We start from the raw sequence: 18,334 nt of genomic DNA, 5'->3' as shown, positions 1-18,334 counted from the left end.
TGATTGTTTTTGGATTAGACTTTATTCTTTTTCCTTTCACAATATTTATGTAGCTAAGGCTGCACAAGCTGACCCACCGGTTTCGCTTGCGTCATGTGTGTTGTCCCATACTTGATATGTGGTTTACTTATATAGATTATTTATAGAGAGGAAATGAACAAACTTCTAGCATAATCATGCTTAATTTGGATGGCATTGATCAATATTGCATGTTTTCTGTAGTTTTGGTTTATTCGGTCTGTTAATTTATGCAGAGGTTAGGTACTGTATAGCACTGTGGTCTGACTCACTATTATGATTCTTATCATGTTCTAAAGGCCTCTCTCACCACCATTCATATCTTTGCCTAACAGATGTTTGTTTCTTCTGTCAGGAGAAATGCTGTACTTAGCACTTCAAAGCCTCTGCATTGTGAGATTGTTTTATGCCATTTTAATGTGGTAACATGTTACATAGAGACATAGAATGCAGATTTGAACAAGTTCCGATTAGCGATTCCACCCCCCCAAACCCCCCCCCCCCCCCCCAAAAAACAAACTCTATTACAAGATTTTTGAAGCATTTGCCAGCTACGCTGTAAGTTGTTAACCACTGTGCTTGCTAATGAATTGGACTATAGAACAGAAGCTGTTTGTTTCACAGTGATCGCAAACCATGTGTTTGCCTACCAGCTGTGTGGCGGCAAGGACTAAACCTGGGAGAGGTCCTTCGGTCTGCTGAGATAGACGGGGTTACGTGAGGTCCTTGACAGCTGTTCATCGGGAGAAAAACAAATCAGGCCAAAGAATGTGCTGAATTTTTAAAAGACCACCAACGATTCCCCAGCTTTCCTGGCATAAAGCGCAACATAATTGTCGCTGAAGGATTTCACTGCACCTGTGTGTACCGTCCCGCTCATTAGACAGAGAGCACGTAGGCTATTGTTGCCAGATGGCCCTTGTCATTTTTAAAACTTATGGTTTGGTTAGTGGACTGTTGAATGTGCAACCTCTTGCATGAAGTCCAACACATCTCCAATGACTTTGCATTCCCACCCCCACCACCAAATCTCTTGCTAACATAGATTAGTACATAAATAGCCGCAAAATTGTCAAAACTTACTGAAAGTCAAGTCAAGTGTTCGCGCATTATTTCAGCCCCATCATACGCTGGTCCATGACAATTATTTAATGTATTAATCTTCACGGGTCGACCAGATTCACGAAGAACTCAGTTTACTAAGAAGAGTGAGTTTTCATGAGCCTGCGTTACCCAGGCGAGGCGGTGATATCGATGAAACTTGATATTTCACCGTAGCTTCACATGGTCCACTCTTTTCAAACTACACGCTTGATGTCATTCCCTACCTGAAAACACCTAAAATAGCATTTATGTCAAAATCATAGCGCCAACTAGTGGTTACAGGAAATAAGCTTGACGATGTTATCACGATGTTCAGAAACATAAATGTACTGAGTGTGTTCTCTAGTGCCACCTTGAGGATGCAGGAAGTGATATTTGCACCATAGTGAATAAATTACTGTACTCCCTCGTGCAGAAGCGAAATAAGAGGTTTCACCCCCGCTCCTCAGAACAGCCACAGAGTGATGTGTGCTGGGTTGCGAGGGCCTACTAATCTATCATTGCTTGTTTTCCATTGGGTTTGGCTCACCCTGGCAGAGGCAAGTGCTCTGTGACTGCCCTCAAGTTTGAAATGATTCTGGACTCATCTGCTAATGTAACAAAATACTCCCCAGGGGAGAAATAACCCAGTATATTACTGAGCAAGGAACGTAGTCAGTTCATTGATTCTGTCATGGCTCGTGTAGTTTCCGTCAGACACCCGCTGGTAGATTTCAGGACAACCTATGATCACTGATTCCTGTTGCTGTTGGATGATTGACACATTTTTCTCCTTTGGAATCTAAACAGACAGCCTGTTCTTACTTTTTTTTTTTTTTCTGCTGAACTGCGTTCTCTTAATAGTACGAAAGCAGTGCAGAACTTTTCTTTTTAGCTTTTGGTTCTCACCCACCAGGTTCTGTAGTTCTCCTGTGTTGGTCTAAGCTCCCCAGAGAACTACAACTCTGTCAGACAGTACAGTGGCACTGCAAGAGGACAGCAGGGAACACCTACAGCACTGTGCTGTGTGAGAAGGTTTTTGTTACCTTTACTCTTATCCTTTTTTTATGCTACGCTGTTGAATAATCGTGAAATCAACCTGTTCTGACACTCCTGTAGAACTGAAATAAGGGTATTCCCCTGCTTTATGTCATCAGATCCTAACAACACCCACCCTGCACACAGTCAGACTCTGAATGGTCTGAGTACATCGAGTGAAGAGCTAATTCCAGCTTCTCATCTTTATTGCAGATTTGTCCTCTGCAGCTGGGAAGAACTGGGATGGTCAGGATGTTGGGTCGCGGGCGGAGGCTGACTGCGGGACTGTGGACTTCCAGAGAGACATTCCTTGCAGTGCTGTGGCTGCAGATTCACCATAGACCATATTCACCTAATTTTCCATGACAACAAGGGGGAGATCGTCTCGGTTTTATCCACTGATGCAGACTGAAACCACAGCAGTAGCATACTATCCATGTTAGAGGGCGAGATGCTGACAGATGAGATGATTTATCGGTTCACTAATGAGTTAATGATCTAAATAGTTGAGTTTTTAAGTATTCTTCAGTACATGTTCACTTTGTGAAATGAAGGCTCAGTTTAGAGTAAAATAGACATGATTAACGAGTTGCCGCCACCATCACCACAGTTAAAGTAGTCAAATAGTTTTGAGTGATGTCTGTGTTTTCTTCTCAAAAATGATTTCATAGCTATTTTTGATTCAGTTCATGTAATTCTTTTTTCCATGTAAACTTTTTTCCAGCTTTCAGTTGTACTGGAAGGTATCGTTGGGGGCAAAGTAGCACTGTCACGGTTATCCTTTACATGGATCACAAAACAGGAAAATCACAGGTGAAATCACTGATATTAACAATGGCTGTTTTCCATTAAACGTCCTAGCGCTCCATATCAAAGAGTGTCGAAGTCCAAGAAGAGAAACTAGACTTTAGACAATAGCACTGCAGCCGTTTCTCAGTATATCAGTGGTGGCAGCGCTCACGTCTTCCAAGGACAGTCGAATGCAGAATCAATGAGGTTTTGAGAAGAAAAAAAATCACATATATTTCATTTTTCCAATAAATGTTTCATTCCAAGAAGTTGGACATGTCAAAATGTCTGCCACGAAAAGGGTCTATTACTGTACACATGCACTAGCTACCTGTATTATTTGCTGTGCTTTCTGACCATGGTTTCTATGCCAACAGAACACACCCGGTGGGCTGGTAACCTGTGTTAACATGGACTGTAATGGTGTTACATAAGCTATTCAGTCAAAGCCTCATAAAAAGCTATATTAAGCCAACCTTAGCTACTCACGTTAATTTTTGCTTTCATTCGGACTGAAGGGTTATGTGTTGCACTGATTTATAACTGATCATGGTGATGGCAATCGCGGTTCAGGTTAATATAACAAATGGTGTCTCCAGAGAGGCGATGCTAGATTTAGTTTGTTTTTTTTTAATATTCCTTTAAAAAAAAAAGTGCTACTTCATGCTACTTCCTAACTGCTTCCTGCTTATGTAATCTGGTTTATTCAATATTTACCGAACGTTGTTCTTCCTGGTTCCTCCAATGTTCCAACCAAGCTCGCCGTGTACTATCAGGCTACATCTAGCTGGGGGGCAGCAGATCTGGCACATTGTTGGACACACTGACACTAAACAAGCCAAGCCTGAGCTGATAGCCGTCTGTAATTTTCAGCCAAATACTAGTTACTTCCAACTATACAAACCAAGATGGTGGCAGACTATTTATCCTGAATACAGTAGTTTGTAAACCAGTCAGTGACATCAATGTGGCTGCGTCCATTTGTTTTAGTCAGTCTCTAATCACATGCAGCTGGAGGGAAAGTGAAAGAGAAGTGGCTCTGAGGCAGGAGATCAGACGAACAGAAAGAGAGGAGTCTCAAGTGCGCTTGCATGCATGTACATGCGTGCGCGCGCGCGCACACACACACACACACACACACACACACACACACACACATACACACACCGCTGAAGGACCAAGCTGGATGGCTGACAGCTGGATGAAAGTGTGGGTGATGTTGAGATGACTCATCTTCTCTACAACATGTGGAGTGTTCTGGCGGTAGGATCGAGGTGAAAAGTCAATGTGACTCAGCTCCCTCAGCGTCTCCCTTTGGCATCTCCAGGATGGACAGATGAAAGGAAGAGAGGAGCGACTCATCGTGTGGTCAGCTGACTCACCGTATAGGAGCGGATGCTGGGAAGGAAGCACGTGCTGGATGTTGGGGGCTGGGTTGTATATTCTGTTGATGTTTGACAGAGGCACAATTATTCTATTTCCCGTCACTCTAGAGGAATGCAGGCTGAGATTCCTGCTCCGTGAGTCGTGCCTTCTCACCTGCCATCACCATACGGATACTATTTCATCCCTCCCTTTCCCCTCCGCTGGGGAATTTCCCAGTTTATGTGGTTGGAGGAAGTAACAGAGGTTGTGTAAGCCGTGTTGGTCTGATAATAATCGAATCCTTCAAGTCATGGCAAGTTGAGGAAAAATGGCATTCCTGTCTCTTCTACACATCCTTTGTCCTGCTCACAAGGCAGAGGTCAGGAGGCTAATTCTAAGAAGAGAAACATTTTTACATGTTGATGCAGAAGCATGACAGAAAGTAAATGTGGAGGATTATAGGGACGAAGACCAAAGATGCTTTGTCATGCTGGTTGTGTGATGTTTGTGAGACTGACAAAACATAAACATTTTCATTGTTAAAATGTAGGTGTGTGTGTCAATCTGTGTGCGTTTGAATCTGTGTTGGAGACAGAAGTGATAGAATGCAAATAATCATCCTTATAACTGTAAATACAGATATTAATATAGTGTGTGTGTGTGTGTGTGTGTGTGTATGTGAGTGAGTTTGCGTGCTTGCTGCTGTTGACTCACAGTTTCAGTGACTCTGACTGAGCAGTGGCTGAACACCTCACACTGACTATGAAGAGCGGAGAGAGAGAAAGAGAGAGAGGGAGAGAGAGAGAGAGGCGAGGGGGCTGTGCTCTCCCTGGCATCTCCATCTCATAGCTCCTCTGTTGCTCGGTGCATCCACACACACACACACACACACACACACACACACACACACACACACACACACACACACACACACACACACACACACACACACTCATACACTTTCCTGAAGGCAACCTTGGTGATTACAGTATAACAGAGGACACCTAGGTTCAGTTCGAGGTGGGACCAGCTTTCATTTGGAGCAGCATGTGTGAGAACATCTCCAGGGAGAACGCAAGGTGACAATCAAGCCGAGCAGGTTTGTGGCTCTTCATTTTCTCGTTTATTCAGGATGACGCAGGTGCCATTACAGCTCTAGTATTTTACAAGTTTTATTAAACTGCATCATGCTACGAGTTGTTACACAAAGTGACGTAGCAGTTTCACTTTCAGTCATTTTTGTAACCATGTGGTTATGCTGAGGGATGTGTTGTTTTTTTAGAAATTTATCCAAGCTTATGTTGTTTATGATTGACTTTTTAAACAAAAAAACAAAAAAAAAGTGACCGAGATTTTCATTCTGATGGTGGAACACAAATCATACTGGTCATTAATGCAAATATCTAAGTATCAGATGTAATCTGTCCGTCTGCGTTCTCACAGATTAAAAGGCGACGATGTTAGATGGGATTGTGAGATTAATGTTCAAGCCTCCAACATCCTGCATCGATTCATTTATACATTTATATGTCAATCCTTGAGTCCCACTCTGCCCTGGTTTTGCTCCCATATCTGGATGTGGCTTGCGTGTGAGTGCCAGGTGACCACACCTGAATCCTGTCCTACATCAGCGAGGATATATATAACTACTGAACGCACTCGCTGCAAACCTCATTCTGTCATGTAGATCCTGCGTGATGAAGTCCTTCTTTGTCTGCACAGTCATTGATCTCAGCAGAAGCGATAAAGGTCCAGACTAATTAACCAATTCCCTGGTTACTCCTCCTTTAATGTCAGATAGAGTGACATTTAGTTTCCATATTTTCACAATTCTGTCTCACTTGCTCCCGCTTCATATACAAACATCACCATGGTAAGACAGACTTTTCCAATTGCTTTCCACCGATGTTTGTTTGCTGCTGCTTCAGAATGAAGAGTGACTCATTTGTCAAAAGTTTCTTGAGGGACAGACAAGACCACGGAGGAGACTCTGTCCCTGAGGTGGATCTGAGGGATGAAGAGGTTTGGAGGGGAGGGTCCTAATTAGTGAACTTTGTGATGATGTTGTCATTGATCTGGTAAGAAACAGGAAGCTAAACAAGCTATTTTAGGACCAATGTGGTATCAGGATTGGTGTTAGAACATGGGCTGTGTTCTGGACCAGTTTCCCAACAAAGAAGCCTGTTAGTAATATTCCCTCTACCCAAAGAAAGAAGGACCTTGTACCCAGGGCGAACACAGAGCATCGAAACTGATTCATACTTTGCCCGCCAAAATAGATCTTCCAGATTACAGATCAAGAACGTAATAAGAAGTTACCCTTGATGTGAAGAGAGTCAAGGAATTTGGTGGAAATGATCCCTGACGTGTTCAGAGAAACACAACTGATAGCTCTATCCTGCCCATGGCTTGGAACCGTGCTCAGGATCCAGAATCCACAATTTAATCCAGATCACCTGCAATAAATAAATCACCTGATACTTGTAATATTCTCCACAAAATTTCAATGTCCAGTTCTTGATTTTTTTTTTTGAAGGCGACCATGTAAAGAACCATTTTGCATACCATCAATAGTACATGACACCTCAGCTCCTCCTTAGCTGAAGTCAACAAGCCTTCTATTTAAACCATGATGACTAGAAGACATTTCCTCTGGAATCCACCTCCTCTGATTCACTCTCTCCACCTTCCCCCCTCTTCCTCTCTCATTTTACAGCGTCACAAGCACACGATTGCCCATATTCATGGTGGTATACCTTCTGCCATTAAGGATAATTGCTCCACTTGCCCTATGGGTGAACTCACATAAGCATGCTGGGGAGCATTCCTCTCCATACAAACATGAAGACACTCCCACTCCGAAGCGAGCTCTAGAGGACGATTTGTTACGATCGTCACCTCGTCCGTGAAGCGGCGTCTCTGACGACCTCTGCTCCTCGTAGCCCGGTGATGACTGATTGACTCACTTCTTCTCTGAATTCATTCAATGTCACCAGACTGAAAAAAAACAGTGACAATGAGAAGCAAAAGGATGACTTGCCCATGTCTCTGTAGTCACCACCTACATTTAGCTGTGGCGGTCGTCATCACTGATGCAGTGTTTCCCACCAAACCCAGTAGAGGATTGAATTTTAATTTCCTTTCTCCGAGCTTCTCCACTGTTGTTTTTGTGTGGTGTGGCGAGGCTTCTCTTGACGCACATCTTTTCCACGAATGAAAGCATGTATTATCTTTGTGTCATATTTATGTTCGTTTTGATCAAATTTGGCACATGAAGGAGGTAAAGAGGAAGGGGTGGAGGGAGTGTGATGAACAATGTGTCAGATAAACCTTTGGTCCCTCTCAGCTCCTGATCAAATTAAGCCATCTGGGAATAAACATGAGTCATAGCTCATATGGGGAAGCATTATTATTAGACCCTCAAGACCTGTTACCTTTATGTTACTCATGCACTGTTAAAAACCTCAGTTCACTGGGTTTATAGCTCAGATTTGACTATGTAACTATGTTTTTCCTAAAGTCTTCTCTCTGGCCTCCAGTCTACCTACTTTGTTCCATTGTCCCCCATCACATGACTACTTTTTCATATAAAGGGGATAAATTATAGCCACCAGCAATGTCATAAAGTCATTTATCACCAGTACTTAACCTACAGACTAACCTGAATCCTGGGATTTGTCCTTGTAAGATGATGACTGATGCTCATCTAAATTGATTCATGTCCACTTGGCCCCTCTTCTTCCTTTCAAGAATGGTTTGAGGCTCCCATATTTGCTTTCTTATTGAGAGTGACATGAAAATGTCAATACCCACTCTTGGTCATTTATTGAGTACCTAATGAAAATTGTGGAGGCTGTAATTGTTGGCGCTGTTGGGAATTTCTTTTATTTGTATATCTTAAATTCCCATTTATTAGAATTAAAAATGAGAGGAATTTAAGAATTTATAGGTTTATTGATTTGAAACGTGGAGCTATGCAAACTGACTTGAACACTGGTCTCCTGCAGTAATATCAGGTGTCTGGACTTTGGATGGTGCTGAACCAGGTAATTTGTATGATGACCATGAAAAAGAATCCTAGTGATAAGCTGGACTTGTTTCCATTGCAATGTAGTGGCAAAAGGTCATGGACATTTCACAGATTTACCATGAGATCACCCCAGAGTAAAAACATCACACTCTTGAGAAAACAGAATTTAGTATGTGGACACAAAACATCCAACCTTTAAGGATGAAGGAGAAAAACACGTGAATAGCTACAGAGGCAGATTGGACACCCGAACGTTGCCTGTTTTATGGCACGTCAGCATCAATCATCCTCTTACAAGGACAAAGTTTATAAGGTTAAGCACTGGTCACTCTATAAAATCCCTGCCTTCATCTGAAAACATGGAAATGTAAAAGGAAAATGTAATGAAACATGAGCAGGAAACCAGAGGGAACCTTAAAGGGAAGCAAATATCTTTTCCTCTGTTTCCAGTCTTTATGCTAAGCTAAGCTAAGCTAAGCAACTATTGCTATAGCTTGTGGAGCCGTGTCCCAAAATATCTGATAGCTCCTTTAAAGTCCACGAACCTAAAGTCATACTTTTGTTTTTATGATTTAGCCTCTTTTCAGCGCTGTGTGGACATGTATAAAAACAAGTGCAAGTTAACCTCGTCATCATACTCATATGCAGGAGCTCCATCATGAATCCCCTGTGCAAATTCAGCTTGAAAACAAGCACGAAAACACCCTTCGCAATGTTAAAAAGTCCTCTCAAATAACAATAACAGCTTTGTTTTTCAGATTCATCCTGACGCACAATGTAATCTCAGTCTGAAATTGTTTTGTTGTCCTCATGTTTGTTTGTTTGTGGTGAGTCTCATCTGAAGCAATGGATGCTGACCCGGGTAGGTGGAGTATCAAGAGACATCCAGAGGTTTTCCCGCAAGCTGTTCTGATGCTGTCTCAACAGAAATATCTCTTTGAACTTCAAGAGGATCACTTTAAGGTTTCCTCCAGCGCGTCGGTTTGGCTCTGCCGTGTGATGTCACCACACCCTCTGCTGTTGGTTTGTAGAATGAGCCAAAGTGGAAGCGGAGGAGCAACCTTCAACCCTCCATCAGCATCCAGCAAACAACAGGAGGCGTGTGGGTCCTGACAGATTTTAATCCTAATTAAACTGTCAGTCAGACTTGTAGAGTAAAGGACTGCACTCAGAAACTGATTTCATCTGGTGACGTAGATGTTTGTACCCAGTCTCTAGCACCACATGAAATCAGTGTTCTGGGAGGTGGACTACCAGCATGTACAGACCCTGTACATGAATACGCTGAAATATGATATGTTCCTGCGCACAATAAAGTGGGTCATGTTTGTGTTCATTTCTGCTGCTGCCTCATTCGAGTGGTCACAGCTGCCGTCCTGTTTCTCATTTGTGTGTTTCCCTTCTGTGTGCCCCAAATGTTGTGTTCAAGTCCTGTGAGACAGATGGAAGAAAACAAGAGAGAATCCCAATTTAAGATCAGACAAGTTGATGTATTTTTGCAGTTAGTCGGCAACTCTTGCCAATCACAAAGTAACAACTCTATTTGAGGTTAATCAGCATTATCAAAGGACTTTGGATGACTTAAATTCTTCATTTACTATATTTTCCGGCACATCCCTACTTTGATTTATTCCTCTCAGAGGGTTTGAGCATTCATTCATTCATACAGCAACTACCAGCTAATAGCCTGCTCTGCATCCTGTTTTATAGCTTAGCTTTTAGATTTTTATTCAAAGAGAATCTGAATAACACTCTACGTATCACGGTTTGCGGCAATCGTAGGCTGATACACTGTGCCTTGATTAGGATTATTGATTTGTTTATGTCAGTGCACAACCATTTGTTCTCCCTCAGAAACAAATAGACGCTTCTCTCCAAAGAGCTTTGATTCTTGCCATCAATGCAGCTGAGTTACGCATTTTGGTCTGTCTCAGTCACCCTTACAGTCGATTATGTGTTTTTAATGCTGTCACACAATATTGTTTGTATGTATGTGTGTGTGTGTATATATATTTTTTTTTTTAATCAATATATACACACATATATGTATGTCTGACTTAGTGCGTCATATATAATGCTTGCTGTGAATTTATTATTTGTCTTACGTAAATGTCTTTGCAGCCTGTTGTTTTAGTAGAGCAAATAAAGAAATTGTTGAAAAAAAGATACTGTGAATTTAATTGAAAATTCATTCTTGATCTTGGGGGGGGGGGGGCTATCTTGACCTCGAGGTGCATTTAGAAGCTGTTTGATTACATAACAACTGTCCTGAGCCTCCTTATACAATCGTAAATGCTCGCATCCGCTTTAGAGCACTTCTCATCAATGAAAGTTGTTTTCATCCACTCTTTACATAATCAGCAATTAACTCTCTTCGTATCGTCATGTGAAGATAGAGTCCTAAACAAGAAAGAAGACAAATATGGACATCTACAATCTTGGTCTTAATATCTGCAAAGATGGTAGAACCATTCGTCTGAAAGCTCTAGAACAGCTGCTGAATGACCTTGCGAGTATTTTTAAATCTTCTACTGAGGTTGATGTTGCTTCACCAGCTATGAACTTACAGCTTCTTCAAACTTCCATTCTTCAAACAAACACAAGCCTCCTCCACTCCGACCTTATGAAGACGCTCCAGTAGTAATGTCAGGCACCATTTATCATGTGACCGACAGTCATCGTGATCAAAGTGAAGTAGATGGCCCCACCGAGGCGATAAAGTGCTCATGAAGGACGGAGCTGCAGGGTCGAAGGAGCTCACCGTGTCTTGAGTGACTGATGGCGCAGAGGGAGGGACGAGCCTGGAGGGGGCAACAGGGACCTGATGAAATCCTGATCCTTATGTGGATGTTTAACAAAGGTTTACTGCTGCAATCTTCCCTTATGTTATTCTGTTACGTGTCTGAAAATATGACAAAAGCAATAAGCATCTGATGAAGAAGGCAGGCTGATGTAATATTCATGTTCATGATATTTGCACAACAATTCAAACTGCATATTTCAAGCAAGTGCATTTTATTTAACAAGGTTGATACCTTTTTTTTTTTCCTGGTAATGTCACACAGCTGTATTCCTATCGCCCATCAGCACTCAGGTTTGTTCACAGACATTCTTCATTCCCAAATCTACTCACTAGGTGGCCTTGAGGGGGAAAAAATGAGTGAGGAAGCCTGAAGATCTGAAATAAGACTCTAAGTATGTGTTGCCCTCAAGGACTCCTACGCACTGCACATTGAGGCTGCAGCAATTCATTCACCTATCAAAAATGAATTTGCCCAAGGTTTAGAATGGCTTACATTTTTCCCCCCCAGAAAAAGACAAAAATCTTGTGGTTGCAACTCTTCCAAATAAAACATTTTATTTAATGTAGTGTGCAAAAACAGTGCAGGAAAACACTGACATCCATGAACTGCCATGAATACATGCAACGAATCCAAAAGCATTAGGTTGAGGTATGCTGCTGGGGGGTGCTGAATTACAAAGGAACAGGTTCACATACTGATCATTTCCAACAATAGGTTGTTCTTCCTGTTCCCGTGTTGTTCTTTTATAGAAGTGTAAAAGTGTGCTTACGTGTATTGTATTTTTTTGTCAATAAGTTGAAATTAGCATGAAATAAAATAATAATAAAATGAGAACCAAATTGAATTTAAGACGTCTGATACCGGATACCTTCTCCAAAGTATTCAAGGTCTTTTTTTCCCTTGGCCCCTCCCACCAGCTCCCCACCACCTGACCTCACAGCTCTCTCCTGATTGGTGAATTTCTAATATTCCGCCGTATTCAAACTTCCGCAGTGTTGTGTGCTCTGTTGACATTGAGCTGCTTTCTTTGTACACATTATTCCTGTTTTCAACTCGTCTCTATTTTATTTATTTTTTATTTTTTTTCTAAAACCTATCCCCGCCTTGGATTAACCGATTTATAATCGAAACCTGCAGGGAAATGGAAGAAAACGAGGACGTTAGCGGAGGGATGGAGGGAAACAAAAAGCAGAAGCTTCGCCGGATGGCATCGAGGTCATCCGTCGCCAGTGTCATCGTTGCTCCGGAGCCTTCTCCACAAACACTCCGGAGGAACAACTCTAAAAAGTACATACATTTATCAAAAATATCTTCTTATGACGTATGCATGTTTATTTCAAGGTTCTAATTTAACTGCAATATGAATTTCGATGGTATCTGTTTAGCACACTGTGGCGTTCAGGGGTGCTAACTGGTCTATGATGCCTTCAAGTGAACATGGGAAGCCACAATTGCTGTCGTTCGATACAGCGACAAAATGTATGTAAACGTTCTAAATAAACATGTCTTTCTCTGGCGTGTGTTTGAAATAGCCCTAGAAAGGACGCATCATTATAGAGAACGCCAAAGTTTGTAACATTATTGCATGATGTGACTAATTCTATGTGGCCTTGCACTATAAGGGACGCACCTATGTCGTTACACTTGTGTAATGACAATAAAACTGATTCTGATTCAGATTCTAATGCAATTAGTATGAGTATAAATATGACTGAGGGCATCTCACTATTGATTCATCTTTTAATTATTAAGACAATCAGTGGATAAATCCTTTTAATGTATAAAATCAAAGATGGTGGAAACTGCCATAATTCCACAATGCAGTCCAAAAAACAAAACAAAGACAAGCCCTTCAGCATCAGTGTCAAACAACAGAAACATTTTAAATCCTCACATTGAAGAAGAAGACAATTCCAGCAGTCTAGAATGCAACTCAGAAAAATGACACATTCCTTTTATTTTCTTTCTTTTTTCCTTTCCTTCAGACCCTTGGCGATAGGCTTGTCCTACAGAGCACCTGTTATTTGTACATGAAAATGTAAACAGTCTCAATATCTGTTGACGTAACTGAGAAAATGTTGGATATTTGTTCTGGCTGATCAGTATCGCTGGATTCTTTCAAAGTTGCCATTTAGAATCTCAGTGTTCCAAATAGTAATGACGCAGCTGAGTATTAGCTTGTTATTACTACTCTGTTTACACGTTGACATGCAGTCCACCCCCTCCCACCCCACACACACACACACACACACACACACGCACGGCTTAGATTTCACAGAAAAATGCAAACTCATCAGTGATATTCATCTTGTTGCGGGATCATTGGTCTTCACTCATAATTCGGTTATTTCCAATGCGACAGGGAGGCACCGTTACAAGTTGTTACTTGTACAGCTGTGTGTTCAGCTAGGCTTGGCCTTGAGGGCACCCAGTGGGTGTCATCCATGAAGAAAGGAACATTGTAACTCTCTATAGTTGCATTGTTTTCTCAACTACTGACTTTTTCCTTCTTGCAGCAACACAGAGCAGTCAGCTCCTTATTGGTTTTCATGTTAACCTCCCTGAGTTACGATCACACGCTCGCCACAGGACACTTTTGTAACAGAATAACGACTGGAGCTTACAAGGCGTCCGCATTTGAATGAGAGTCATGAAGCATTCATGATATATTGCTGATGCAGTGCCTGGTGGCAGGAACACATGTTGTGTGATGTCACAACACTTCAAAGCCATCCAGCATTAATGTGATGTCATTGCTTGTGCACACCCCACCATGTAATCCTGGCCAGTGCACATTGTCATGACAGGTCTTAACCTCTCTGACTTTAGCCTTTGCCCTCAACATTTGAGGTGAATGGTAACCGATTTTCAAACGTAAAAAAACACGGTTCATAGACTTTTTGTCTTCTTTCCTGTAGACCTCCACTGCAGAGAGGCAGCTCCTTCACCTTCCTGACTCCAGGGACGCCATGGGACTTCACTCTGGTGAGTTAATGTTGATAGGGTGCAATGATTTAATCATTACAGTTCATTAAAAAAATACAAACATGATAATTGAGTCTCATATTTGGAGCATTTGTCATTAGCGTTCGTCATTTCCGACGTTATTCATGTTGGAAATGTTGCTGCCGGTTGGAATTCTTTTCACACCTGCTCAAGTAACCACTTTGTGTTTTGTTGCAAAAGAAGAGAAAGCGCAAAGAGAAGGAAGATGACACAGTCAGCTTGTCCAGCTTTGACCTCAAGGTGAGTCGAGCCAGCTTGCTATCAGTCTTCTGCTGCACGCTGTGTCCTGACAAGAAATTTTAATCCCTCTCCATGACTCAGATGCTGGCTGCAGCGAGCGATCTCATGTGTTATGTGCTCAGGATAATCCCGCCATCTTTCAGACTGTCAGAGCTGCCTGGCTCTGAGGAAATAATGGTGACAGAAAATCAAACTGTCATTTGGCCTGATGACAGGTTATTGGCACTGTGAGCTACAAATTCATGGTTTAGCTCATTATTGGGAACTTTAAGTATCAAATGGTCTGTCTCTCTCTTTCACAGCTCGCCATTTATTTGGATGGATCAGTCTCACTTCTGTACAGCTGCTTCTTTTTGTTAGGACAGAATTTTTACCAGCTTCTGTGATTGTTCAGCAGCAAAGAACCACAACGTGTGACACAAGTTTGAAATGGCCTTTATTGATCTGTCAATGAAATGTATTAAATTCTTACTGCTTCATGTTGGAGTGAAAAATATTTCTTTCTTTTATTCTCAGGAGCCTAATAACAAACGCGTGCGACCGCTCGCTAAAGTCTCATCTCTTGTCAACTTGATATCTCCATCAAAGAACGGAGCAGTGCGACGTTTTGGTCAGACCATCCAGGTAGTGTAACTCCCTGCTTTCCACCACAACGAAGTCGTCATGACATTCTATTGGTTAACGTTGGCTTTGGTTATAAAACACTTCACTTCTGTTAATAGTCAAGGGCATCACGCGGCGATACCAAATCACCGGGGACGTCACTCAAAGCCGGCAGCAAGGTAGCAGGTCCCACACCCACTAAACGTAGACACAGCACGCTGTGGTCAGACACGCTGGACATCCATCAGAAGAGCTCATTCTCTACTAAGGAGATCAAGAGACAAGAGGTTGTATGATTCAGTCTTTGTGAAGTCTAAAGCACGCTTGAATTTACAGAGCAGAAAAGGTAACGCTGTCTAACATTTCCTCTCCAGGCAATTCATGAGCTTTACAGGGGGGAACAAGATCTCATTGAAGATCTCCAACTCGCCCGAAAGGTTAGAAATTAATTATAAGAATACAAATACTCACTTTTCCTTTTTGAACTTGTTTTTGCACTCTCACTTCTGCTCTGCTCTTGTTCAGGCATACCATGATCCGATGCTAAAGCTTTCCATCATGACTGAGGAAGAACTGGAACACATTTTTGGGGACCTGGATGCGTACATCCCTTTACATGAGGGTAAATAATTACTCACGCTTCCTAAAGTTAAATTTCTTTTTTTCTTGCACATGTTTTTTTTTTTTTTTTCACCATTCAGATGCTTTTTTTTCTTTCTCTGCAGACCTTTTGATGAAGCTGACTAAGGGAACTGGCCTTGATGGAACAGTAGCTCAGATCGGACAGATAGTAATAGACTGGGTTAGTACGACGGCATGCTAAGACACTCCTTTATTGACTGACTCCTATCATTCGTCACTGCACATTTCATCATAATAAAATACCATCATTGTGTCCCCTCAGCTGCCAGGTCTGAATGCTTACATAAACTACTGCAGCAACCAGCTTGCAGCCAAAGCGCTTCTGGACCAGAAAAAGCAGGACAAGCGGGTCCAGGACTTCCTGCAGCGCTGCCTGGAGTCCCCGTTCAGCAGGAAGTTGGACTTGTGGAGCTTCCTAGACATTCCGCGTTCCCGTTTGGTGAAGTACCCACTGCTGCTGCGAGAGATCCTCAGGCACACTCCTCCGGATCACCCGGACGTAGCCAGTCTGGAGAGAGCTGTATGTTCTCCACCCTTCATCATCATCATACGCTGTTTTTGTCTGTATAATGTCGTGCTGCAGCGTTGTAGAAGTTTTGTTGGTCAACCCAGATGTTAAGACTACAATGGGTTCCCTTGATCAAAAACTGATCAGATTTTTAGATGGGATTACGAATTATTGCCAGAAATAAACTCTGTGGGTAAAACACATTTATGAAACTTCTGCGTCACCACATTTTTGTTTGCATACACCTATGATGCCGTTTAATGTTGTTAGCAACACACAAATGTTTGCCGTGTGTCACTATCAGACCTTATCTCAGCCATTACACCATTAATCCGCTGACTTGGAGACGAGGGAACCAGACGTTCAACAATGTTGCGTTAGTTCCAGGTTTTAGGTCTCATTCCTACGTCTCTAATAATTATAATTCAGGCTTGTTTTTTCACCAGTGTTTTGCTACTAAGGATCCGACTGATAACTGTCTGCCTTGATCCAGATCACCATAATCCAGGACATCCTGTCTGATATCAATGTGAGGAAAGGCGAGTCGGAGTGTCAGTATTATATTGACAAACTGGCGTATCTGGATGAGAAGCAGCGGGACCCTCTCATAGACGACTGCAAGACTCTCTTGTGTCACAGTGAGCTGCGGAACAAAAGCGGCTCGGTGAGAACGAGGATTACTTTTCATCGTTTGCTTCCAAATGTGCCAAATATGCTGTTTGCGTCGTATGGAGCAGACTTTCATTCTCTATTCATGTCTTCAGAGGCTGCACGTGTTCCTCTTCTCCAAGCTGCTGGTTCTGACCCGTCCGGTGACTCGTAACAACAGAAGCTGCTTCCAAGTGTGTCGACAACCCATTCCAGTTCGCGACTTGGCACTCGAGGACCTGCAGGATGCAGAGATCCGAATGGGGGGGTCCTTCAGAGGGGCTTTCACCAATGGAGAGAAAGGTGGGTCGAGGTGGAAATAAAGATCATTCCTCTGACAAGTGGGCTTGATGAGCAAAAAAGTCGGATATTGTGTGGGTTCTCTAACTTGATGGGCTCTTTGAGGAATCGAAACACTTCCCAACCACTACCATTCATTGTGCTAAGCTAACTAGCAGTCAGCCAGTCTTAAAATTCCTATTTCCCAAAAAGATGGTGCTTTCCTTTTAGATTTTTGAATCTTTGACTTTGACTTGTTCCTAGCTAAAAACCTTTTCCGCGTGAGCTCTCTGGATCCCTCCCATGGCCAGTCTCACACTCTACATGCCAACGATGTCTACCACAAGCAGCAGTGGCTCAACTGCCTACGCACAGCAATGGCGGAACAACAGAAGGGGACTCCACTGAGAGAGACCATCAGGGCCAAGCGCCGCTCCTCCACCATCTCAACCACCATCTACAATAAAGAGACAGACGAGAACCGTCCACCTGTCTCCGGACCTAAACTCAGGCCTCAAACACTCTCCAAATCCAGGCTGGACCAACAGTTTCAAGGCTCTCTAAAGCGGAAAGAGACCGGAGTGTAGAGATTCCACCAGACACACGGCTCCCATCATGACATCACCGTTTTTGTGATTCTACTTCATCTTTATAGCTGCACTGAAAACAAAATCCTTACCGAGCATTTCCGTCCAGATGTAGTTTGAACTCATTTAAATAGTGTAATAAATGATGGGCCACTGTGACTGACAGATACGTTTACATCATGAAAAAAACAACGTTTTATACCACTTATCTGCTTTTAGGCCACATGTAGCAAGTCATATCCGTGAAAAGGGACAAAGCGATCACGATGGCCTGAGCTGTGCGTGCAGGAAGCAGTCAGATAAAAGTCTTAAAATGTTTAATAATCTGAATCTTGATGAGAACACTGAGCATAGACATCTTTGAGGTAAGAACATTTCTTGGAAATTGTATTCAGTGGGAAGATGTTACTCTGAAAAAAATAAAACATTTAGTTTGTACTAAAATGAGTCTTGCGTTTAATATCGTCTAAAACTTTTTTTCTTTTTCTTAACAGCTGAGAAACACCCATGCAGTTGAACTTCAGTCATTTCCTCTAACTGCTGACAGAGCTGGTCAGCAGTATGTCGTAATATTTGTTAAGACAACAGAAGCAGGAAGAAACTTTAGCTCTATTAAGTGCCGTAAACAATGTTGCCAAGTAAACTTTTCAGCCCAAAATTACTTTTAATTGGTAGTCCTGGAGTTTTGTTTGTC

At 42.3% G+C, this 18,334-nt stretch overlaps 1 protein-coding gene across 1 annotated transcript; it reads left to right on the top strand.

Annotated features, from left to right (window-relative positions):
- The first annotated feature begins 12,110 nt into the window (after window positions 1-12,110).
- LOC147259131 (neuroepithelial cell-transforming gene 1 protein-like) lies at window positions 12,111-18,070 on the top strand. Its single transcript, XM_086207852.1, has 12 exons — window positions 12,111-12,414; window positions 14,046-14,112; window positions 14,314-14,373; window positions 14,890-14,997; window positions 15,096-15,263; window positions 15,351-15,413; window positions 15,502-15,598; window positions 15,702-15,778; window positions 15,881-16,138; window positions 16,620-16,790; window positions 16,891-17,077; window positions 17,318-18,070. Exons 1-12 carry the CDS (start codon window positions 12,269-12,271, stop codon window positions 17,638-17,640), a joined length of 1,725 nt encoding a protein of 574 aa, XP_086063978.1. The 5' UTR covers window positions 12,111-12,268; the 3' UTR covers window positions 17,641-18,070.
- Window positions 18,071-18,334: the final 264 nt, after the last annotated feature.

The sequence above is a fragment of the Aulostomus chinensis genome, chromosome 7 (genome assembly GCF_037954235.1).
Source record: "Aulostomus chinensis isolate RoL2024-O1b breed Wild chromosome 7, RoL_Achi_v1.0, whole genome shotgun sequence".
NCBI classification, from domain to species: Eukaryota; Metazoa; Chordata; class Actinopteri; order Syngnathiformes; family Aulostomidae; genus Aulostomus; species Aulostomus chinensis.
The sequence above is the reverse complement of the archived record's forward strand: the minus strand, read 5'-3'. Positions and strand labels throughout refer to the sequence as shown.

What these genes read in the sequence shown, in the direction of transcription:
- LOC147259131 (XM_086207852.1), top strand. Translation starts at nt 12,269, where the DNA reads ATGGAAGAAAACGAGGACGTTAGCGGAGGGATGGAGGGAAACAAAAAG. An exon ending in GTACATCCCTTTACATGAGG is followed by an intron (nt 15,599 to 15,701) that starts GTAAATAATTAC and finishes CTTTCTCTGCAG; the next exon opens with ACCTTTTGATGAAGCTGACT. An exon ending in GACAGATAGTAATAGACTGG is followed by an intron (nt 15,779 to 15,880) that starts GTTAGTACGACG and finishes GTGTCCCCTCAG; the next exon opens with CTGCCAGGTCTGAATGCTTA.